Source organism: Daphnia pulex, chromosome 4 (assembly GCF_021134715.1).
Source record: "Daphnia pulex isolate KAP4 chromosome 4, ASM2113471v1".
In the NCBI taxonomy this organism is placed as follows: domain Eukaryota; kingdom Metazoa; phylum Arthropoda; class Branchiopoda; order Diplostraca; family Daphniidae; genus Daphnia; species Daphnia pulex.
In genome coordinates, this window is record NC_060020.1 from 4647370 (window position 1) to 4673152 (window position 25783).

Consider the following 25783-nt stretch of genomic DNA (forward strand, 5'->3'; position numbering starts at 1 on the left):
TTGACTTTGATGTTTTTCATCCATTTGGCGTTCAAAAACCCCCCGATTTTTAATCCATATGCACGGCAAAATGAATGTCTTGGCTCACTTTAGCCGCATTATCTTCAAACGTGTTTCTGGATATGTGCATATATTTGTTTAGTTGATTCGTCAGAGTACACACAGAGCTAGTGGGCGCCGGCTGCGGCCCGTAATGGAGAGCCGACGCCCTTCTCGCAACACGGTCAATCACGACCTCTCACTCACGGCTTCAAATTGATGGATGGCTCGATCGATTGTCGGGGTCGGGATCTATCCTTCCATCTTGATTGAATCATTGAACACGGGCCTTATAGGGGAAACGGGACGGAATAGACAGAGCATCTGTTAAGAAATGGTAACCTAATAAAAACAAAAAAACAAAAAACCCAAACACGATTCGGCCGTTTTTGGATTCGTGGAAGGCCAAGTCTCTTTTTGGATGGATGGATTTGTTTGTTTGTTTTGTGGTCGGATGGCTGGTTGACGGGCAGAGTACAGACGAAAAGGGAGAGAGAGAGAGAGAGACGGACGTAGGCAACAAGAGTGGACGTGTTGTCCAAAGAAAAAAAAAAGACAAAAGAAAAGTGGGGAGGAATAACACACTATATAGAAGAAGAAGAAGAAGAGTAGATATAGACGTCTGGCCAGTCTGCTGCTCCTGATGTGTCTCACTTAATGGACTGACATACACCACAGCGTCGTGACTCGACTTCTTTTTTGTCTTTTCACGAGGGGCTCTAGCTGCTGATATCAGAGAGAAGAAGAAGAGCTGTCCGAGCAATGACAACGACGAAGAAGAAGCCTCGGAGAGACCCAGAGGTGTAACACAGGGACTCTCTTCTCTGCTTTTTCTTTTTTTGTCTTCCCTGGCTCCTTAGGAGCTTCTAACTCAAAAGACGGTACAAGATGTGATATCCATGTCGCTCGGTGAGAAAAGAGAAAGGGACTACTAGATGGTCTAGCGCAACACACACAGAATCCCCGTGATGGATGTCTGATGTTCCAGTTCTGGAGACACGGGCCGAGAGAAGAAGAAGAATAAAAGGGGCCGTCTGACATCTCTTGGGGGAACCCAACTGGGCGACGGATGCATCATCACAGAAAACAACAAGCGACCACACACAATAAGCTTTTTTTTTTGTTTGGCTGATTTTCTGAGAAAATTCCAAATATTACGTAATAATATTGATAGTTTCCAAATCAAATATTTGATATTGCGTTCGAATTTCTTTTTTTTTGGAGGGGTTGTCGGTTGGATGGCAAGTCCGTCACACAATCAAAGCTGGGCCTGAAGCCCAGTTATAGAAGCAGGAGCTCCTTGGGTCTCCGTGAAGAATGCTTTATCAGATCAATGACATCCGCCGAGATATTGCCTATTCTGTTTTGGGATGAGTTAAAGAGGGCATTTCGGTGATGAGGGAGACGACGGCAGCTGCTGCCGCCACAACTGCAAAGGGAAAAGAAAAGCGAAAAACGACACGGATATATATACACTATATTTACGCCTAGGCTGCTGATGTGTGTGTGTGTGCACAGGCAAAAGCGATGACGGTGACGCCCATGACGCCGCTCTGCCATTCCATAAACTAGCCGGAGAACCCTCTCTTTTTTCTTTTTTTTTCGCTCTATAGTATGTGTGTGTGTGTGTGTGTATTATATGTGTCCCAGTGCTTTCTCTCACTTTCATCCCCTAGTCACCCTTCTCCTTTTTCTCGTTTCGTGTCGATCCTTCTATTACGGTGGAGCCCGGGCGTCCGCCATAAGTTATCGACGCGACGACGCTCATATTTCGTCAGTTTGCGCGGCGTCGAGAGGTGCGCTAGCTCCTGCTGCTGCTGATGCCTCTACCGCTGCTGCTAGCTCAACTCGGCACTTTAGATGGGGGCCAACCAACACTACTGGACCCCGCCGCCGTATATATATCTATATATTTTTTCTCTCTCTCTCCTTTCGGTGTGGTGACCCTGCTCGAAAATGTCCCTCATTCTCTTCTTCTTTTTTCTCTCTTTCTTGTTCGTCTTTTCCGTTGTTCTCATTCCATCTCTTTTCACACGAAACTATCAAACTCATAAATCCTGATGTAGTCGTCGTCGTCTCCCTTTCAGCCTAAACACCCACCCACCCAACCCCAGCTAACCCTCTTATATTATATGTCCTTATAGAAGTTGCGGCCTGCATATTATTCCTCGCTCTCTTTTTTCTTTTCTTTTTCTCCTTCTTTGGCAGGATTAGATATCCGGAGAGAGAGAGAGAGAGAGAGCAGCCTATATGTTATTAGAACGTTGCAAGCCGCCCGCGTTAGTTTCGGCTCCTCGCCCTGTGTGGTGTACCGGCTGTCTCCGCATCATTTTCTACCAATACGATTTTTTGTTCCCCCTTTCCATCAGAGCCAGTCTATACATTACGTGAATATTACTCCGCACACACTGCAGCCGCCCAAATATTATACAGCACACACAAACACAAGGCGATTTCTTGCCTATATAAATTGACACGTATAAGAGCCCAATAAAAGAAACGCAAGGTCTAATCTAACGTTTTTCTTCCTGTTTCTTTTTTATTCCATATTGTCTCTCTCTCTCTCTCCTTGAGTGTCGAATTGTCTAAACTTTTTCCGTTTCGAAATTTTCAAAAGTTTTTTTTTTTTCGGGGAGGGGGGGGGGGAGAGCGATAAAAAACGATTCGATGCAATGAAGGAAAACGAGGACAGAGACAGGAAAAGAGTCGTCGCTTTAATTGAATTTGCGGTCTGTTGTGTGTGTGACGGGTGAGGTTGTTCTCATCGGATGATCATATACAAATCCTTTAACGATTATTAGCGATCTGTCGTGTAATGGCCTAATGCGGATGAGTGGAGCCGAAGAACGAAAAATTACAGCCGCAACGTCTATAACAACAACGCAAGAAAGAGCCAAAGAAAAACGGATCCGTTGGTTGCATGTGTTTCTTTTTGTCTGATTCTCTCTCTCTCTCGCTTCTTTTGGTAATTCCCATGCCTCTTGCCTTTTTTTTTCTCTCTTCTTATATCTATTTATTTTTAACGACTAGCGTGTCGTCGTTAGATTGGCACCAAATTAATTAAGCACCATAATGAGCGCGCCCTGCTGTTGGTGCTCCGACAATATAACTTTAATAATGGTAGTGTACCAGGCACACACACACACATTATTTTGTGTGTGTGTTCCGGATTGCGGCCGGGGGAGCGAAGAAACGCGTAAAACAAAACCAAAAAACCAAAAAAAAAGAACTTTTTTTTTATTTGGTTTTATTTCTTCCCCCTTTTTATTCTTCATTCGATTCAAGAGTTAAGAGGCCCGATTTATATTATCCATCATCATATTATTCGATTGAACTTGGGGAGATGAATCATGGCCGACGCGCATTTCTCATTTGCAATCAAATCGACAAACAAGAGAGAAAATCAAAACAAGAGTCTGAGGAAAGAAGAAAAGAAAAACAATTAAAGAAATTTGGAAAAAGGCAGCCGTAGAAAATGTTGGGAAATAATATTTATTTATGCCTTTGATCCCCATCGATCCGTGTTATTTTTCCTCTGGTGTTGCAGAGAAAAAAAGAAGTTTGGCCTATCCCGCGCCTCGGGGAAAAGACATTAACCCACATAAAAGAAAAAAAAAAAGTTGGAAGGAAACAATGTCCACCGCATCGAGTTATTGCCGTGTTATTATTACCATTTTTCTTCGGTAACAATCCAGAACGGTCCATTAGTTGACAAATTGAAAGTTTCAGGTTCTGAATATAAGAGGAGGGCGCCAGAGAATGTAACGAAGGCAGCCGGGAGAGAAGAGAAGAAAAAAAAAGAGACTCGAGAAAGAAAAGGAGCGAAAATTACGGTTATGGTTGCGATTTGCTGTTAGTCGTGTACGGCACTAAAAAAAAATAAAAAAAAAAGTGCCAAGTACTTCTAAGGTAGAAAAACGTATGCGTCGTCTGTAGGGCCGCCCTGTCTGTACCACATCCATGGAAAGTGAAAACGACATTTGTTCCGGTCGGTCTATCAAATGTGTAAAAATAACACGACGCCAAGCGCTGACTAAATAAGAAGAAGGAAAACGAAAGAAATATAGACACCCGAACAGCAGAGAGCGCATGGAACAAGCGTGTGAAAGAAACAGACCGACGTCCCCATTGTTTGAGCAGGAGGTGGTGGTGGTGGGGGGGTTGTAACGACGCCTGGATTCAATTCGACAAACGCGCCTCTCTATAAACTTTTTTTTTTCTTCTCTTCTTCGCTCTTTTTTTCTGATGGGTCCGACACGAACTCGGTTGCCTAATACAACTCCATTGTGATATTTCATTCCAAAAAAGTTTGTCTTGTTTCCTCGACGAGGAAAAAGAAAATAAAAATAAAAAATCAACATAAAAGCGGAGAGATTAAAAATGTTTAGATTAGAGAGTAGAAATACCCGAGACCCGACGATCGGCGCTGTGGGTTTATAGAATTGGAAATACGATCGTCGCCGTCGGATAGTTGAAACCCTTCAAGGATGAAGTGCCCCCTTTTGCTTAATACTGGGCGATCGAATGACTCCAGGTACTCTGTCTATTAGAGAATGCGATCTGATCCACAAAGAGCTATTCGGTCGTGATGACGGATGAGATTTTCTTTTCAATCATTTCACCGACCGGTACCACCAGCACTACCACCTTCTCTATTAAATCGACATCTACATTTTTGGTGGGATTTGACAAACAAAACCAGTAGATCGGTATGCAAGAAGCCAACCTTCAAAAAGAAAAGATGAAATCAACTTATTTTTTATTTTTTATTTTTTTTTTATAATAAAAAATAAATAAATCTTCCCATGGCGACGCGGCAGCCACCCACGACAATCCGCTAGATGGCCCCGTCAGTCCTTTTACTTGGCTATCCAAGTTTTGTATCATAACATCAGTTTGGGTCATCAAGGAAAGAGAGAGAAAAAAAAGGGCTGACACAAAAATTTCAACAACAAATCCATCAAAAGGTTCCAGCAAGGGATGGAAAAAAAAGGAAATCAATGTTGTCATGAACCCGAAATCCATTAATAATCTTCCGATATCCTCACGACATCCCGGCGAAGGCAAAAGAGAAAAAAAAAAAACTACTTTCATTGCAGAGAAGTTTCGACATCCCCATTTTCAAAAGATTCCGACAAGTGTGTGAGTGTGTGTGCGTGGTGGGATGATGAAGAGAGAAAGAAAAAGAAAAAATGTCCGCGCACCGATAATAAACATGATTCAACACGGAGGTCTCAGGTATATTATAAGACCGGGGCCGAGAGAGAGAGAGAGAGAAATGCAGATGACGCACATGACGGAGGGACAAGTGTCGGACGTAATGAGCGGCCCAATAAAAGATAGACTGAAGGCGGAGAGAAGAAATACAAGGCGCTAGACTTGACATATTTATATTCGTAATCGTTATCAGGGACGTTTGATCCGCGACGTGAGTAACAAGGTTGTAAACGCTCATGTTTTTTTTTTCTTTTCTCCGATTTTTTTCTTTTCCCCTTGACGTCCGCGCCCGATGGGTTTCATTTCGAGATAGTCGGCGGTCGCTCGCCGCCGCCGCTTTTTTTTTCTTGTTCGGAGATCTTTGAATGGCCCCTTACAACTTTTATTTTCTTTGTTATCTCTCAACAGTCCGCGGTCGGTCGGGTCCTTTTTTTTTGCCCCCGCGCCGTCCACTCTGGTCGGTGCGTTGAGTCCCCGAGTGATGGACAACGAGGCCATATAATGTAACGCCCGGCTATCGCTCGACCCGCGCCCCCCTCTTCAACAGAATGCGATCAAACACGCGGACAAACACAAGAGAGTCGAGAGAAAAAATCAGTGAGAGAGAGAGAGAGAAGCCGGAAAAAAATCTAAAACGAGGGAAATTTAACCCCACGGGGGGAAAACGAAAGGAGATTACAAAAGAAAAAGAAGAAAAATAAATTCTTCAAGGGGTTGGAATCCATTCGATTTCTTGTTATTGGAGGTGATAATAGTTCTTGATCTCCCAAACGACTTTTGACGCTTGTCATCCAAGCTTGTTCTCGAAAAAAACGGGTCAGAAAATAGTCACGAAATGCAATCGCATTTCAAGTGGTTATCAAAGAAAGGGAGAGAGATCAATCGGCCAGAAAAAAGATGCGTCTCGTCTGTTTCTTCTATAGACGAGTGAAGCAGCAGCAGCCTCAAATCTCGAGTTGATGATCGGGAATGTTTCTACGTCGCAAACAGTTTTTGAGAGATGGGAAGTCGAAAACGTGAAGGCGTTGGCACAAAAGACGGACATCACCACTTTCGGACTGGAAGGGAAGAAATAAATCAAGACCAGAGATTGCACTGAACCAGTTCACGGGTCATGATTGGAGTCATTCATCACCAGTTCATCAGTTGACACGAAATGAGAGGAGACTGGACGATGGCGACAAGAGAGGGAGGGAGAGAGAGACGACTATAAGGAAGAAAAGTCGAGGAAAAGAGAAGAGCCAGAAACTGGATTGATCAGAAAACAAGACGAGTTGGCAGGTGACACGAAACGTTAGTCGCGACAGCGTTGCTCCTGCGTTCTTGTTAATGAGCTGTCAATCAAGTCTTTTGTCCGATGGTCTCCGATAATGAATGATGGGGAGGAAGAAACAAAAACCACAAAAAAACAAAAAGGGAAAAGATCCCTCGTCGCCATTACAAACGCAACGACAGATGATGAACTGTAAACGAAAACAAACGTCTAACGAGCAAATAGCCTCCAAGTCATAGACGACTGAAACAAAAAAAAAGTCCAAAGCTAAATAAATATAGCCTTGGTATATATGACTATATGTATTATATGCCCTGTGTCTATAGAGCTGGCATGGCATTGTCGAAAAGAAAAGAAAAACTCTCTCAACTAACTAACTAAGTCGAGTTTATACCCACTGCACTTTTTTTTTTAGTGCGTTTCTCGTTAATCTGACAGTCTGGCTTCATCTGGAGCCAAAAAGTTACATGGATGGCCTTCGTTTGTTAATCAAGCTTCAGCTCCGCTTAATTGTTAGATATACGCGCCACGGTCGTATAAAAGCCGAGAGGAGAAGAAGAAGAAGAAGAAAAATGTATAGAAGGTGGAATTTGATGGCTGCCGCTGCTCTCCACATGATTAGCTAAGGCGTCACGTCATTCCCAACTGCCGCCGCCTCAGCAGCAGCAACAGCAGCAGGTATATACCGGTTTAGATATGTTACATGTATATATATTGTGTATATTGTCTGCGTATGTCCATACACATAGGAAAACATTTCTCTCTTTTTTTCTTTTCTTTCTTCTTTCTTTTTTTCGGTTTCTCGTTCATTCTCTGGGCGCCCGTTCGGGTCACGCGGTGCAGGTCGTGCCAACCCACCACCACCCGATCTCTCCCACTCTCTCTCTCAATCTCCATAGACTTGCAACAAACGCACTGCAACAAACCGGTCTGTGACGGACTTAATCCGTCGCTCATTTATGTGAGTTGGCTCTAAGTACACGGCATGTGTGTGTGTGTGTGTGTTCATGTACCTACGAGTCTCTCTTCTGGCAATTGACGCGCATGTAACCTACCTGCTCCAGTCTCGTCTCGGCTAGATAACTGTAAGCCATATCCATTTATACATGCTGCATTAATCTGATGTATTTATGGCTGTCGGTTTGATGGCCCAGATGTATCCGCCATTTTTGTTTTATAATCAAAATGATAGAGGCAGAAAACGCGGAACCCTTTGTTCTTACACACGGCAAAGGAGACGGAGCCGTCCGTTTCGGGATTAAAAAACCCAAGGAAGGGAAAGATCAAGAAGAATTTCTCCCGCCCAAAAAATGAAAGAAAAGAAATGAGAAGCGCATACCACTCGGCGGTTTATTCCAATAATGACGCGGCCACCTTCTCCGGGCCCGTCTCTTTTGCTGACGCGATAAAGTCGCGCTCGCATTTAATTACAACCCAAGGCGAAGGGAAGACGGACGGGACCCGAACTCTCATCATCATAGAAAGGCCGACTTTTATTTCTTTCTTTCTTTCTCTTTTTCTCTTCTTCCCCTCCCCGACGGTCGATGAGGACGACGCGGACGTTTTTGGTGGTTACGTCATTTTATATATACAACTCTCGACAGTGCGCCTCAATGATCCGTCCCCTTCAATTGCCATTCCGACGATCCGGGGCCCCCATTGTATAGATACGCATATTATAAAAATAAAAAAGTCACCGGAGCCCAACCTTCCCATATAGCTCCGACTCTTTTCTCCGTGCGAGCACGACTGGACGACGCGCGGCTGTGAATGACGTGATTTATGGGCCAGTCGTGGTGCCTGTGTGATATCGTTTGCTGGGCCGCGCCGAATCGAATGAGATCACCCAGCGGCTCCCCTGTGTACATCAGGGAGTTTGGAAAAGAGAAAAAAGAAAAAGGCGAAACATTTGTCCGTCCCCCCCCCCCCCCCACAAAAGATGGTTGCACATTGCTTGAAGTGATTAAAGTTAAAATATTTTTCAATGTGATTGTTTACCCACAAACAAAGTTGTGAGGTATAAAATAAAACAAGCCTGATTTGCAGTCGTTTTACAAATGAGTTATTTTAAAAAACCTTGACTGAGTCAACAAAAACGGCAATCGAGAAAAGAGTTCGAGTCAACCGCCTAGCTAAGGAATAATCGTACTCGTAACGATTCATTCATTCATAGTCAATGCCAGCAAATAGTCAAATAGGGAGAATAGAGTCCTACCTTTATGCCTGGGAAATACAGCCAGGCATCCACAAGTGCTCCAGCCGGAAGAATAGTTGAATGTACACCAGGCAGGATAGGAAAAAGGGAGTCCTCGTGAATACACCCACACTCGCATGGGCGTACACGAGGACACAGAGGATTTTAAGAAAGGGGAAGAAGAGATCCTTAACTCCACTGGCATCGGTAGTTTCTCCAATGAAACGGGATGCTGTTTATCTAAATATAAAATGAAAAATTGGGTTACGAAACATATTGACAGAAACAACTTAAGTAAGGAAAAGTTAAAAATGAGACAGTGGGTAAACCAAAACTTATTTGTTAATAAATATTATTATAAATAATAAGGTTTCAATATGCAAGTCATTTGCATCATCAAATTATCAAGCAGATCACAGGTTAACATCAAAAGTAATGAAAATTATTACCCAAGCGATGAGACTGAGGTTGTTGCTGATGACAGTTGATGAATGATGACACATGCCAGATGAAAGGTGACCAAGCACAAGGAAAACTTACATATCCTCAGATTATGATGGCTGGCTCAGGCCTCAGATCTGAGCACAATCGAAAAAGTTACATAGTGCAAACAAACTGTATTGACAAGGGCAGGAGGCGTAGATGATAAAGGCTAGTAAGGAAGTAACATTTCACTGATTTCGAACAGGAACAGGTGTAAGTCTTCTATTTAAGCTCCCACAATCATTCGATTTGTAGGCCTATTCTTAGTTTTTTTTTTACCCGCCAAAAAGTAGCATGGAATGTGCATTAAGCTGCACAGAGCTGCGACCAGAGTTCACACGACGACCACATTGTCATTTCTTGTGCTGATTTTCGTGCATCCACATTTCCCAAAAAATATAGTTTGGTTCACCATAGTTATCAGTTATCAATATCATTTTCTAATCACTAATTACTCACTTCACATCCACCTCTTTTTCGAAACGTTACAAAATGAGGCAATGAGCAGACGACACTAATCTTCTGATTCTGATTTTAGCCAAACTTTAAGATATCGATAGAAATGATAAAAATCAATTATTAATCAATTATTATGATTAAAATCAATTAAAAATCAATAAGACCGAAATGGCCACAATAAAGACCCTCCAGGATCAGCCAAGAGGGAATTAACATTATTATTATTTATTATTTATATATAAAATACGTTGAATGGATGGATGACCGCACTGTCTGTACTCCAAAAACGAAAGAGAGAGTGGGTCAACCATCGGATCTAAATGCAGACAATCCTCGTGAATAGAAGACGACGGGAGGAGAAAAAAAAAAAAAAAAAAAAAAAAAGAATTGAAAATAATTGCCAGCCATGTGGAATTGTCTGTTATCGTGTGACTGCTACGTCGGGACCTGATTTCTCTTTCGTTCATTCTTTTTTAAATATTTGGTGCTGTTTTTATTCAATAGTTTGATCAGAATGTCACGAGATCAGGTTCTAATTTCGTGTGAGTATAATTCGACTTGTTAATGTGAAGTCGCCGCTTTTCAAATTGAGGAGGAAAAATAATTCGCTCATTTTTCTCGTGTTTGGCTGTGTGTGGAATAATAAGGCAACAAGTCGACGAATCATTTCTTTTTTGTTGTTTTTCAGTCATGTGTAATAACAAGATGGCGCGCGCAAAATAAACCGAAAATAAAAGGGAAACACTGAAAAAAAATCCAACATGTCCAATCAAGCAACGAATACTGATCATTTTTTTTTTGTTGAAGAAAGAGAGAGAGAGATAGACGATAGAATGGGTGAGAAAGAGAGAGAACAGATAATTCAGATAATAATAGATCAATAGGAGGATAATCATATGAGGGACGGGGTATAGGGGGTTTCTTATCGATATTAGAGAGAAAATGAGACATAAAAGACATCTTTTTTTCACGTATTGATTCAATGTACGGTACGTATTTGATTTGAAAGAGATTGGAATTTTTCACCAGAAGGAGAGAGAGAGAGAGAGTGTGACAATTTAACAGAAAATCCAATAAATCAAACAAAAACATTTTTTAAAATCGACAGCAAGCGCATGGGGTCGACAAAATGGTCAAAGAAAATCATAATAATAATAATAATAATTAGAAAAAAAAAGAATCATTAGAGACAAGAAACAGAGGAGGGTAAGAGGGTGGGCAGTCCGGTAACACACAAGTAGACACTCACGCACGGATAAATTAAAGAGATAAAATATATATAGGAACCGGGATCATTAATTTCCTTCCTTATTTATTTTTTTTGTGTCTGTGTGTGTGTATGTGTGGTTGCCAGGTGGGATCACGCACGCACAGGTGAATTACGTCATAGTTCGTCATCATCATTGCGCACACCGAAATAGTTTCAAGAGCGATAGAGAGATAGAGAGAGAATTACAACAAATCAAAAATCGAAATAGGAGGAAGAATCAATTGGAATAGATTTTTCTTAGCGAGAGAGCAAATAAGAGAAACGAGCGATTTGGGCGACACACACACCTAGAGAACGCCCGTTACACAGTTCAGTCGGATGAAAACAGACACAGCGAGATTTGGGTGGGCATGTAATAGGAGCTAGAGAGACACACGAATGACAAATGTTTTTTTTTTTTCTTTTCCAAACCGATTGATTGTGTGTGTGTTGTCTGCTGGAAATGCGTATGTATATTATATATATAATATGTATAAAGTGATTCTCTTCTCTGGGGTCCATTACTCTTGGCCCACGTCTGGCAGACGATAGAGAGGCTGAGAGATGAGTGACATTGTCGATATCGACGAGGGGGACGCAAACGTAAAAAATGACAAATGGAACAATTGGTTTCGTATGTAGGTATGATACAACAAACAGCTTGCAGTCTACGTGTGGGTGTCTCTGTGTGTCGTCGATTTCTGTGGAATCATATTTCGACATAACGACAGGGGGTTTTTCCTCCTTTCCAACCAATTCAGTCGGCAGGAGCAAAGAAGTAATAATAATCAGATTCCCGTTTTTGTCAGGAAGCGAAAGAGAGAGAGAGAGAAGAAAAAACCCCGAAAACAAAAAGGAAAAAAAAAATGAATTACTGTACGTCGAACGGGCCGTGACTTGGGCATCAAAAAATGAGAAGGAGAAGAAAAAAAATGAAAAATTACAAAATACAAAATCCGACCGGCTCAAATCAAGCCAAAGGGGGTATTATGTATATCTTTATGTATATATATATAGTAGTGGTAGTAGTAGTAGTTTGTATATATATATATTTATACGTATGCGCGCTCGGTCGGACGAACGAGCCGGAGCAAACCGAGAAAGAGAGAGAGAGCTAACCCAGAGAGAGAGATGCCCGTCCGGGCGCTTTGATTTGTTGGCGTGGACTTCATGCCGAGGCCCTTTTTTTTCTTTTCTTCTTGAACTTTATTACCTTTCATTTTTTTTTTTTTCTTTTTTCATCATCATCATCATCTTGTTCAAGGCAAAAAAGAAAAAAAAAAAAAAAAGAGGAACATTTTTTCTTCTTCTTCTCTCTCTATCCCCCCCTTCTTTTTTTTTCCTTATTTATTTGCCTCGGAAAATTTATGATTAATTTCACCTTCCCCCCGTACTCCTCCTCGTGCTTCTCCTCCCTTTCGGTGCGGGATATAGAAGGAAAAAAAAGGGATGGATAGAATGAGGCAGAGCGAGTAAGTAGAAAGAAAAGAAGCGCATATATAAGAAGAAGAAAAAAGATGGAAGGAGAACGGCCGAGAGAGAGAGAGAGAGCTAGAGAGAGAGAATGTTGCTGGCCCTTTTGAAGATTGAAGGATGCCTGTAAGGACGGACGACGAAGAAGAGTACCTCGCGGCGGCATTCATAACTTGTCGGACGGATTTATAGTGACGCTCCGGCGTGTAAATCACCCGGCCGACAGCATGCGATTAGACCCTGCGCGCCAGTCCTCCCTCCTCCTCTCTCATATTTCTCTTCATATGGACGCCAACCCTTTTGTTACGTTCCTCCTCTTCTTCTTCTTCTTCTCCTTCTTCTTCTTCTTTTTATGATGGATGAAATAGGCAAAAAGGAAAAGAAGAAGAAGAAGAAGAAGAAGCAGAAGAGAGAGCAATACTACTCTGGTATAAATACACCGGGTGACGTGATCTTTCCCTCCCAACAAGTCAACCGACAGCTCCGGTCAATCCGTGAGCGTGATCGAAGCTCTTTTTCTTTAAAAAAAAAATGTTATACTCCCCTTTATTTGTTTTCGAAAGAAAAAAAGAAAATCTTCCGAGTTGAAAATGGATGAGGTGGAAAAAGAGAGGCACGTGATGAGACGTGAGTCGGGGGAGCGCCAAATGGGTCACACACACAACATGTACACAAGATGCAAACGCGCGTAATGATGAAGGATAGACAGAGAGAGAGAATGGAGGGAGATCTAAGCTATGACAAGATGCTCTATACGTTTTTGCTTGATTTGTTTTTGTGTTTTTTGCGTTTTTACGTCATTATGTTGGTTTGTCGAAAGAAAATAAAGAAAAAAAGAACTTTCTCTTTGTTTTTTTTCGCGTATGTTTGGTTGTTTTTTCTTCTTCTTTTCAACCAGCCCCGTCATCTGCAACGCAAACGGTCACGGTGCGTCGCCCAATTTGTCCGTCTTCTTTTTTCCCCTATTTTGTTGTTGTTGTTGTTGTGTGTGTAATCATCAGGTGGTGTATAGCGACAAAAATGTTTGTGTTTTACGGTGTAGCGGGCGGAGAAGGAGGGAGCCATCAAACGTATTTGCTAGAGAGCTGCTTGGCCAGCTCGGTGTACTTGAGGAATTTGGAATGAGGGCTCTCGTTCTCGAAGCTATTGGCTCCTGCAGGCGGTTGGGGACTGGCGGCGGCCGAGGCGGCGTTGGCGCCACTGGCCGACCCGGAGCTTTTAGCGCTGGCCGAGTTGGCTGCCGAAGAAGAACCGCCCGACGAGGCGCCCTTGAGGGCCGGAGCGGAGACACTCCCACCGGCGGCGTCCTTGACAAAGTGCATCTTGGACAGGTGGTGTCGGTAGGCGCCCTTGGAAATGAACTGGGTATCACAGAAGGCACACTTCATGATCGAATCCGTCATGACGGCGTCGTTACAGGCCCAACTGAAAGCCAAAATTGCACCGGGATTGGTGCCCGCAGAGCTGCCGGCCGAACTCCCCGATCCGCCGCCTCCGCCACCGCTTCCTCCGCCGCTGCCGCTCGAACCGCCGGCGCTGCTTCCCGCCCCGCCAAGCGAATTGGGACGGCCGCTGGACGAGGGACTGTGAGTTTCCGTCTTGTCGCACAATTTCTGCAGGGCCGCCAGCGGATTGAATCCGCCGCCGCCGGAAGAGGTTCCAGCTCCTGAGGAAGGTGCCGCCGCAGCCGAAGAGAGACCCTCGAACATGGATGAAAGAGCGTTCAAACTGGAACGGGCCGGATGGACGTCGGTGGGCGTCTGGCTCTGACTGCGCCGCCCGGCCACGTCGGGTGAACTCAGTTGCGTCGCCGGAGTGGTCGAACGCAGCGAGCGTTCGCTGACTACCGAACTGGCAGCCGGACTGGGTGGGTTGACGTCTCCGTCCAGGCCGGGAGAGGCGGGCGAGGGTGAGGGATCCTTCCGCCGGCGACGGTTGGCGACGCCGCTGGGACTCTGGCTGGGACTGCGGCTGCGGAGGGGTGAGCCGCCGTTAGCCGAGCGAGGCGTTGACTTGCCGGAATCTCTCTGATGCGTCGGCTGCTGCGACGAGTGGTCGCCGTTGCTGGCCACGGCCGAGGCGTTGCTGCTGCTGGCCTCGCTGGTCGTCCGCTCCCGTTGCTGACTGCTGGCCATCTGGCCGTAGCCGTAAAGGCGCAGCATGTTGACAGTCATCAGGGGATCCATCAGCGGTTTGGAGTAGTCGAGACTCTCGTCGATGCCCAGCCGGCGCAAGATGTTGGAGCCGGTCGGATTGTTGGCGGCCGCCTTGGCTTTGCCTCCGCTCGCTCCTTGGCCGGCGTCGAAGCTCTTTTCAATCAATTTCTCAATAGCGTTGAGAACGGACGGCGATCCGTCGGCTTTGGTCGGAGTCGAAGATGCCGCCGGCGCCGGGGTGGAGGCGGCCGGCGCGTCACTCCCGTTAGCCGATCCGACGCTCATGGGACTGGCCCTCGGCGACGGATTGGTTTGATGTCGGTTGGACTTTGGGGTCTTGCGACCGGATCCGTTAATGGCCTCCGATTTAGGAGCGGCGACGGAAGGTGACGGGGTGCTGCTCTTGCTTCCGGCTCGCATCGACTGCCCACTTCCGCCGACACACTGCCGGATGTGGTCGACGAACCCGCTCGTTTCGATCTTGTCACCGCACTTCTCGCAGCTGATCCGTCCCGTGCTGGACCCTTTCTGCTGATGCTCGTGATGCTGATGCTGGGCCGGAATCAATTGTTGCTGCTGCAGTTGCGTCAGCGATCGGGCCTCCTGCTGGGCTCGCTCCAGTTCCAGCAACTTGCGAACGGGCAGGGCCTTCTTGCGCTTATCCCTGGCCTGTCTCCGACGGCCGCCGCTCTCGCTGATGGATCGCATAATGTGCTCCTTGTAGTGCGAGTTCTTCACCATGTGCGAACTCAGCTCCTTCAAACTGGCAAAGGCCTGGTCGCACACTTTGCACGTCAGCACGGCGTTCACGTGAGACTGTTGTTGCGTTGGCTGTTGTTGCTGCTGTTGCTGTTGTTGTTGTTGCTGCTGCTGCTGCTGCTGGCCATGGTGCTGCTGGCCGTGGTGATGCGGCTGGGGGCCGTGATTGGCACCGGATCCGCTCGATCCTTTGCCTCCGCTTCCGGTGGCTCCGCCTTCTCCGTCGGCCGCCTTCCACGAGATGATCTGCTCCTGGGAGATGATGTTGGTGTAGTGCTGCGTCTGCTGCATGTGGGTCGTCATCTCGGCCAGCGAGCGGAAGCTCTGCCCGCACCACATGCACTTGAGGATCTGACGCGTCTGCTCGGCTCCTTTGCCCAGCCAGACGTCCTGACCGCGGACCAGTTTGCGGGGCAGTTGGACCTGCCCGGACTCTTTGAGCAATAGGTCGTGATTGTTGCTGCTGCTCGAGTGGTGACCTCCTCCTCTTCCGGACGTGGTCGTCGAAGCCGACGACGACGGCGGATGGGAGGCGGCCGGAAGACGCTCGCGCTCCGACTGGTGCGACGACGGCGAAGCTTGCGGCTGGTGGTGGTGCGGCTGCGACGAGGATGAAGGTGATGAAGCCACGGGAGAGGAATTGACCGACCCCGCGGCGCCGGAAGCGCTGGATGCGGACGACATGAGACTGGCGTTGACTCCGCAGTGTTTGGATTCTTTCATGTGAGTCGTCAGGGCGGCCAGAGTTTCGAAACTGAGTTTGCACCAGACGCACTTGAGGACGTCCTTGGCCGTGTCGGCTCCTTTGCTCAGCCAGTGGCTCTGCCAGGCGGACTGGCGGCCCCCACCGGCTCCTCCTGATCGGGACTCACCGGACAAGCGACTCAATTCCGTCATCCTTTCCAGGGCTTTGGAGGCGTCGGGCGGACTGGCGAACGAGTTCTTGGCTTCGCTGCTGGACTTGTGGTGGCCGTTCCAGGCATCGGGCGTGTGAGAGGCGCCGGCCGGTTTCCATCCAGCCATGACCGCCGAAATCGAATCAGAGCGACGTTTCTCGGCGGGTCCGACGCTGGCCGTAGAACCACCAGATGAGCGGTCCCGTTTCCGGACACCGGAGGAGCTCAAATCCAGCGGAGTTGACTCGCCACCAGCGCGACGGCGAGTCGGCGGAGGCGCTTCGTCGTTCATTTCGGCGTCGGTTCCTTTTTCCAATTTGATTGCGCCGCCAACGGGACGTTTGCTGCTGAAATCCATGATGCTGGAAATATCGGCATTGCGTCCAGCTCCCGGCGACGGAATGGCGCCAGCCGGTGGAGACATGACGTTGGTCGAATGTTTGGTGGCGGCCGCAGCCGCCGGAAGTGAGCCAAATAAACCTTGCAGACCTTGTAAGCCTTGGAGTCCCTGCAATCCCTGCAGTCCCTGCATGGCCAAAGCCGAGTGTAGGCCACCGGGGAGGCCGGCCAAGAGTCCGGCCGCCGCCCCACCGTGAGATAAAAGTCCTGGGAAAGCTGCGCTTGCGGCCAGGAAGGCTTGCAAGTTCTGCAAGTTGGTGGCGGCCGCAGCGGCGGCTGCAGCAGCTGCCGCCGCCGAAGTAGGATCGCCCATGATGGGCGCCGGACTATTCCGACCGGGACTCATGGATCCGCGAGAAAGGGGAGAAGATTTCCGTTTGGGTTTGTCTTCCTTCAGTGCGTCTTCTTCGTCGACATCGTCCCGAGCCGGCGACGAAGAAGATGACTCAGAATCTTGACTTTGATCCGGATCCGGTTCGAATTCGTCAACTATAATCGTTCAATTTATCAAGAAAAACAAAAGATTAGCAGGAGAAGTTTATAAACAAACAACGCGGGACATGTTGGAAATAAATGAAACGAGTCACTTACCGATTTGATTTGGGTCGAGTAATCCGGCCGCAATCGCTGCCTCACGCGCTGCCGCTGCCGCCGCCAATTCTTCCTCCCCTGTAAGAAAAATAGAAAGAAGAGACATTTTAGTAATGGCATTCATCAATGATTCATCTGTGACGCCCGAGTGAAGAAAGGGAGAAAACAATTGAAATCGGAGTGAATGAAAAAGAGCGGATTAAAAGATGAAAAGGGTACAAAATATGGGATTAGGATGAACAGGGAACGGTAGCTACTTCTACACGTCAAGTGGGTAGCAAACCCCGTCAATGTCACTCATCAGGTATACACCTCGCAGGTCTCTCTACCCTTCCCCAAAACGAAAAGGGCATCCGAATAAATAAAAAGGTAGACAGGTTGGAAGGGAGTAAATATCCGAAGAGAATGTGTGTGTGTGATGATAGACTGGTGTCAAGCCACGGCACGAGTCATCAAAAGCGACCAGCAGTTGTTGGTAGCTGTGGACCGTTCTCCCTCTCTTCTCCACTGAAACGTCAATCAACTGTCGACCCCGAGGGTGGCATTTTGAATGCTTTATCAAAAAAGAAACACACACACACACTTGTATGTGTAGACAACAACAACAACAACAGAACGAGAGAGAAAAGAAAAAAGGGACTAGAGGAGGGCACGCCATACGAGTTTACTCTGTCTGTCTGATCTGTCACAGCAAAAAGGCCGCATTTCGCTCCTCATTTTCTGGGCTCGATCCCGCCTCCTCAATTGAGAGAAAAACAGAATGGAGTGCCCACGGACCGACAGACAACGAAGAAAAATAAAAAATAAAACTGGTTGACTGACACTTGCGCACACCTCTCGCCGGTCTACCTTCAATGGATAATCAAGTCATCCGGCTGTCACTCCGCTTGTCGTTTCTCGCTTTTCATATTCCAATGTCCTGTTTGCGTTACGCACATCTCGCATTCATTCCGCTCTTCTATTTTTTTTCCATTTTTCTTTACTTCTTCTGAGAATATACAAGAGATAGAAAGAAGAAACTCTTTGCCAAGTGTGTGCCAAAGTGAATTTCTTCTTTCTCCGATTCTGAATTGATTTTCTTTTTTTTTAAGTGAGTTAATAGAAAAGAATCAGATGAAATCATTTCTGTTTGCGTTGTTTGATTGTCAAGAGCCAATGGGCCGACCATGTCGTCCCCAAACGAAGCAATTAAGGAGGTCCGTGTTTCTCTATCGGCTGGCCGAATTCGCTGCCCGGGCAAAAAGGATCAAAGTGGGACCTTCTCTTTTTCTTTTGGAAATCGATACACCTCGGCGTTGTCTCGGGGCCCACTAAACCAAAGCATCATCGCGCAATGCGTACAAGAAAATGGAACCCAATAAATAAAAGGAAGAAGAAAGAGACACACACACACACACACTGAGAGAGAGAGATGTAGGAAGAAAAGCTGGTAGAGAGAGAGAGGTGAGCCGGACCCCGTTTCTCTCTAATGAAAGCGCCTTTGACGTCGGAATTAGCGCGATGTACTACTACTACTACTAGCCTATACCACCCCTACGTATAGGAAGAGGAGGCGATAGAGCGGTGGTTGCTGTTGGAGGCGGATGCTTTGGCCGATCGCCTTTCAGTACCACCGGCCCGTCTCATTACTTTTAATTAGTGCTAGGGCGCATTGCGCCCTTTAAGATAGAGACACACAGAGACGGTACAGAGCAGACTCTACGCTAAGAAAAACTGCGCGACTTGATATGACTTCCAAGTTTCTCTCTAGTCTAACCGTCGCTAGGTGTGTAAGTGAGCCATTTCGGTCCAAGTGGGGGTGGGTGGCCTAAAGAATATTAAGGGAGGGACGACGGCCAGCCAAATCAAAAAAAAAAAAAGATAAAGAAAAAAGTTGGTGGTTCTCGACAAGAGCGACACGGGGATTCAAAGTCCTGATGATGATGATGATGATGAAGATGAGTAAGACCGAAGACGACGCTATTGGCTTCATTCCGCCCGGGAGTTTTGTCGCGGAGGAGGAGGAAGGCGATGACATGAGTATCATAGCCGATTGCTTGCGGTACTTTGCTATTACACTCGGCCCAAAGGAGAGCAAAGAGATGGGGAGCGATGTGTAATTACTGGGGATTACACCGCCAGACCGCTTGTATATCTATATATTATACGTAGACTAGATATATATTTATAGACGTGTATCATTGGCAGCAGCCGTGGGTAGTAGGCAGGGAGACACACCAAAAAGAAAAAGGAAAAAAAAAAGACGACCGGAAAGCTTTTGCCTCCTATACCAATTTGATCATTGGGATGAGGAGGGAGGGCTGTTGTTGCTCCAATCAAGGTCTTGGCACGGCCGTGTGCGGCTTCGCTTCATGTCGGCGCACTCAAGATCGGTGCTCACGCACGTATCTCTCTCTACACACACAAGTTCTGATTTGATGGTTAGGTATCAGAGAGCTCCCCTTGACGGTCTTTGTCTTTGTCCCGATCGTCTTATATATCGGCGGTCCTCCTATATGTGCAGTTACACATAGTCGAACAACAGATCCGCCGTCATCCTTTTTCCTTTGATAGATAAATCTATCTTAGCGGGAGAGAGTAATATCGGAGAGGCCCATAAGACACACACACGGGTTTTTTGGAACATGAATCAGAAATTATCCGACTGATTACATCCCCCTCCCCCTGCGCTGTAACCAACAAGATCAATCCCTCGTTCACAGACTACAATACTCTGGCGATATCTGTAATGCCCGGCTCTCTCTCCTCTTTTCTTTTTTAATTGCTTTCATACACTATAAAGATGATAACAAAGTCGAGCTCGGCAAATGGCTGGCAAGAAGAAGAAGAAGAAGAAACAAAGCGGCGGACGGAAAATTGCCACCGATGCACTTCCTTATCCGTTTTTCGTTCGTTCGTTCGATCGGGGGGATGCGTTGAGTGCGCTGGCAGATTTCAGTGCGCTCTATACGTACGGGGCAATAAGCAATCGAGATCAAAGCCGATTGATCCAATCATAGCTAACCCATCTCTTACCGGTGTATCAATTATAAATCAAAGAGAGAAGAGACAAGGCACAGAAGGACAAGGAAGAGCGCCGGAGTTCACCGATGGATAGATTCAATCAGAACGCGCGCGACTGAGATGAAGAGAGCGGACGAGTCTCAGACTCGGCGGAATCAAAATAAAAGGGAGGAGCCGCAAACAACAGCAACAACAACAACAATAAGAGTCTAGAAAACAGCTCGAAAACACTGAAAGCCCCCCCAAAAAAAGAAAACAAAAGGAAATGTAGATAGAGAAAAGAAGAAGAAACTCGTCCAATCGTAAAATGTCGGCTGATATGTTGACGGATAGAGAAGGGAAACAACATCACGACCTGTTCCAACGACAACAGCAGCAGGAGCGCGGCAGCCATTTGTTTCGTTTTCTTTTTTTGTTCGTTCGCCTTTTTTATTTTGTTTTCCCTTTTTTTCTTGGATTTGAAAAAATATACATTTCAATTCAGTTGTGGGATGTTTTTTTTTCTTTAGGTTTTTGTGTGTCGTCGTCGTCCCTGTTGACTCCGGGAAACAACTCGACCGCGCCGAGCGACAAAAGGCAGGAAAGGTAGCCGAAACAATGGGGGCCGCATCGCTGACAACGGGGCGACGGTTTTTCGATCGATGCCGCAACATGATTTATCAACCAACCACCGTGACGCGAGAGGCGCAAGAGGAAGAGAGATAGACAAGACGAGAGAAGAGAATCTAACGAGAGACAAACCGAAACGAAATCGAAAAAAGAAGTAAGAAAACAACAAAGCAAAACAAAAGAAGCCAAAGGAAATAAAATAAAATAAAAAAGGAGAGCGCTGCATATCTCAATAATTGTGTGCGTCTCTGTCTGTCTCCTATCCACCATTCCAAGGCGATTCCAAAAAAGCCAAAAGGTGCGTTCGGGAAAGAAAAAAAAAGAAAAAGGGAATCAGAATATACATGTATCCCAACCAAACAACCAAAAGTGGGGGAGAGAGAGAAACCCACAAAAGAAATAACGCAGACGGTTGCGCGGAGAGGACAGGGCGGAGCGGGTGGTTTTGGTTGGGTAAAGGTGGGCGATGTTAGTTCTAGCGCGCAGCACACGAGAGGTTTTGACAGCTGACACGCCATGATGGATGTTGCGTTCATTCGCTTTTCTTTTTGCTAGATGCCCGTGTGTGTGTGTGCCTGTCTGCTTGCGAGACCACCACAAAACAAAAAAAGAAGAATGAAGACTTGAAACATGATAAAAACGAAGAACAAGAAAAACGCCAGCAACAGCCAAATGGTCAAGAACCTGAAGAGAGAGAGAAAAAATAAAAGACCTGACGAGAGACCCCTACTTTTGCCCGTGTGATCCTGACCATGTCTGTCAGTTATCAATAACGTTTGCATGACGGGTCATCCATTGCTGGATGGAGCAGCTCTTCTTTTTCTCTCGTCTGTTTCTTTTCATTATTCTTATTCGCTTTATCTTTCGCCAGTTTTGTCTTTCGATCGCTCTGTTTTGCTTTCCACTCTCTCTCTCTGGCGTTCGTCCTTCTTCACTTGACTTTTCGTTCTCCATCACCTTTAGCCTATAGACATTCTTATGGCATTTCCACTCGTCTATTCCAAATCATGATCAGCCAGTACATTTCATCGACAAAGTATTCGATGCCTGTGCCAGCTCTACTTGAGCGTTGATTGCTCCCACCCTGGATTTACATCGGGATCGCCTTCTTCTTTTTGTCACAAATGTTCTCTCGATCGTGATCGCGAATCCAATCGAAATCTCTCGAAAGTTAATAATAACCGGAACTCGGTCGTCAAAAAAAAAAGCGCAAAAGGAATGGTCCCGGAATTCCGCCACCTGGGCCATTCAATTAAACTCTTTTTCCAACGGGAGCAATCCTTTGTGAAGTGAGGAATTGGTAAGATAGTGAGACGCTAACATTTCCCACACACATACTATTACTACGGGCAAATAAAAAAAAATGAGAAGAAGAGAATAAAAAAAGGATAGAAAATAAGAGATGGAACTCGTGAGGTGTCTAGACACCTTGACCCCCAGTTATTTCAAGTCGAGCGATGATGGATGGTTGGAAAAGAGGAGCGAGAGAATAGCGCACCGTAGACATCCAGCACGTCTGTTTTTCCAAAAGAGAGAGAGAGAGAAATGATTGGCAGTCGTTAATAAAGTTGGAGAGTGACTTGGCAAACGCCGAGTCGTACAAAAACCCGCGCAGAGTGAGAGAGGTGATAAGAGTTGGGATTCTCCGAGTCTCCCAGAAAGAAAAAAAAAAGACGATGATGCCACATACTCCATCATTCTGGCGACAGATTTCCTTTCTTTTTTTCTTTTTTAGATTTTTTGTTTTGTCTCATTTTTATTTCATTTCGTTTCCTCTTCACTTCTCCTTCATTTTCACTTTCTCCTGATGTTGTTGCTTTTATTTCATCGTATTCTCGCCCGTCAGTTGCTACAGTACATTATCTCTTTATGAAAAACAAAGGGAAAATGGACTGTATAGCCTTAAAAATACTTTGAAAAAAAAAAAATAAGATTCCGAGAATTTCGTCCGGGTTTTTCTTTCTTTCCGTGTGTGTTTCTCGGTTTAAATAAATACGGGACAGAAGCCATCGATCGATTGGCTCGGCTTGAATCATCATAAATAAGAAGGACGGAAAGACAGGAAAGGTCGGGTCCCGAAATGGGCAACAGCTCAACGGTACAAAAGCACATAGCAATACTATATAGAGGAAGGGGGGGGGGAGGGGGCTGGGAGAGACCCTGCTGGACAAGTAAGAAAAAAGAAAGAAAAAGACGGACGAGGCGAAAGAAAAGAAGAGACGTCAATCATCGTCAGGACGAGGACAATGGGCCGTGGGGCGGGTTTAGGTGTCCAACCAGCATGCACCTACAACACAAGACACGCAGCGCGGCAAAAAGGCATCGGCATCGTCAGCGCGACCGGCGGACACGAGAAACGCGCCATTGGAATAGGAGAAGATAAAAAATCGTGCTGGCTCCATTTGCAGGGAGGGTGACGGAACATTAATCACACAGTCGTCCAGGGCCAGCAGCAACCGCGTCCCTATGCAGCTAGGACAGCAGGGGAATTGCAAGAAAGAGGAGAAGCCCCCCTCTTCTTCCTCCTTCTCCGTCCGCCCAGGTGCGATGACTGGCAATTCTGTGGCACCGGCGTTCGAGTTCTCTTTTTGTGTGTGTCTGTGATTCCTTTCTTTTCGGCCTCCTATCCAATCAACCCGACACATACAGACACACAAAAGACCAGAGAGAACCTCAGTCATTGGGCTCAAACGCGTTAGGATTTTTTTCTTTTTTCATTGGATTGTGTGTGTGTGAGCGCATCCTAAACTAGTTGGCATTCCATATGTTCCACAGGGTTGAAAGTCCCGCATCACCCCCCGGAACTCGAGAAGATGGTGAACAAGACAAATCAAAAAGAAAGAAATCGGAGCATCCATATTTTTCTTCTTAAAAAGAGCGGTCGACTAAGTGAGCGAGAGAGAAACTTGTCGATTTGACAAGGACGCGTTTAGCTGCTCCAAAGGTTTTCAAAACAAAAAGCAAAAGTAATGATACAAGTCCAGGGGGGGGGGAATCAAATGACAGCGATTCGAGTCCAATTAAAACAAAATGGAAAGGAAATTGAAAGGGAAAATGATGAACGTCAATAAAAGAGAGAGAGAAAAAAATAACAAGAATGAATGGAATGCCCCGAAAACTTCCAATTCTTCCGATCGGTGCGCGGCTAAGAGAGACCACATTAATTGTACCAGGAGAGCAAAGAAATTGCTCCGTTTGAATTCAAAGAGTATCCGCCGGGTTTGGCCTATTGGCCTCTGGCCGGCGGATGGCAAAAACGTCAATTACGAGTTAAGACGAGACATGGACGCTTGACATGGTTTCATAGACTCGAGCTATGCGGATCTTTCGCTGATATCGCTCGATTCAATCTCGACATATTCCCCGTGTGTTTTTTCCCCAACTCTTTTTTATTATTATCATTATTAGATTATAAATTTTTGTCTGTTTCGTCTCGAGACTCTGGTCGAATGCGCACACGGGGAGACACGCAGATATGCATATAAATCAAATTTGATATGAGTGATGCACAGTGAAGAAGAAAAGAAAAACGATGACGGCCATTTGGTGGAGGTGATGCGTGAAAAATGGCGCACAGCTCGACTCGCCCGTTTTCTTTTGTGTGTGTGTGTCCTGGCATCTCTTTTTTTCCCTTCTTAATTCTTTCTATATCCTCCCCTTCATCTTACGCAGACTTTTTTTCTTCGATGGAGAGGAGGTTTCATGTTTCTTTTCTATCGTTCGTCAGACTGCTAGCTGGCGCTGGCTCTCGCCATCGAACGAGTATATACGACACACACTGAGCGGGCACGCAGTTCCGAGCCGGAGATCGGACAGCTCGGAAAAGAGAATGAATGATAAAAGTCTCTAGTCTAGAGTTGAAGTCATCTATCAGTCACAAGGTCCATCATTAAGGGCAGTCAAGCATGAGTCATCAGGAGGTGGTGGTGGTGTTGGCGGAGGAGGAAGAAGACAAAAAAGAAAAGAAGTTGAATGTATCCGAACGGCGAAATATATACAAGAAGAAGAAGAGAAGCTGGGGCACCCCCCATCCACCACTTGTATGTCCACTGTGCGCCCGTCTTTCGCCGAGGTTCCCTGTCACGATGTCAAGACACTGATGGATTGAACCAGACTCTGCGGAAATATTTCTTCGACCCTTCAATTTCTTCTTTTTTTTCCGCTAGGCTCATCCCAAAAAGAAAAAAAAGGAAAAGAAATAAAAGTCGCCCTTCACTTCTTCTTCATCTTTCTGCCATTGGCTCTTCTTTCTAGTTGAGGCTCGCATATCTTTTCTCCCGGTTTTCTTTCTTGAAAGGACATTTTATTTTTTTTTTTACTTTTTTAACGCCTCTGAAAACTCAATCATTAACCATCTCCCTTTTTTTACACTCTACAGTGCTTCCTTCCTTCCTTTTCTTCTTTTCCCCTTTTCTAATGGAGGCCAAATGTTGTCTCACTCTCTCTCCTGGATCGTGTTAACCATCAGCGGGACTCTGCGAGGATGGAGTTGCGACGTATTAACCAACAGTTCCGTGTCTTAAGTCTATGGAAGGAGAATGAAGTGACATCCGCCGGTTCTTTGTCTTCTTCTTCTTCTTCTTCTCCGGGCTATTTTTATCTTTTCCTTTTTTCTTTTAGTGACGCAATGTGATGGATGGCTCGTCGTATTCATTTTGTTTTGTGTCTTCTCTTCGGCAACCGCATCTGCGGTCGCCATGACTTTGAGATCTTCTCTCTCTCTCTGCCTAACTGGACTCTATTCTCTCATGTTGCCCTTTAGCCACAAAAAAGATGATGCACACAACGCCGGTCAAACTAATCAATCAGAGAAAAACAAGCAGAAAAAAGACACTAGGGTCGAGCGGATGGGCTGTATAGAGCAAAGAGAGCCGGAGAAGAAATCTCTATCTGATTTATTCAGACGGGAGACGACAGAGAGATCAAGCGTGTCGGGTGGCTTTGATTTGGGCCGGCAACACACCCGTCACCCACCGCTGCCGA

At 45.9% G+C, this 25783-nt stretch overlaps 1 protein-coding gene and 1 long non-coding RNA gene across 2 annotated transcripts in view; one reads left to right on the forward strand and one right to left on the reverse strand.

Moving 5' to 3' along the window:
- The first annotated feature begins 1729 nt into the window (after positions 1 to 1729).
- On the forward strand, positions 1730 to 2551 carry LOC124193097. Its single transcript, XR_006874034.1, has 2 exons — positions 1730 to 1934; positions 2248 to 2551. It is a non-coding gene; the product is annotated as an uncharacterized LOC124193097 (long non-coding RNA).
- Positions 2552 to 12914: 10363 nt separating this feature from the next.
- Positions 12915 to 25783, reverse strand: part of LOC124193090 (protein tiptop-like) — a 52911-nt gene continuing 40042 nt past the window's right edge. Inside the window, exons 2-3 of the mRNA XM_046586745.1 lie at positions 17189 to 17266; positions 12915 to 17086 (exon numbers count right to left, since the gene is read on the reverse strand). Coding sequence (XP_046442701.1) covers positions 13452 to 17086; positions 17189 to 17266 — 3713 coding nt within the window. The 3' untranslated portion in view covers positions 12915 to 13451. The remainder of the gene's footprint in view (positions 17087 to 17188; positions 17267 to 25783) is intronic.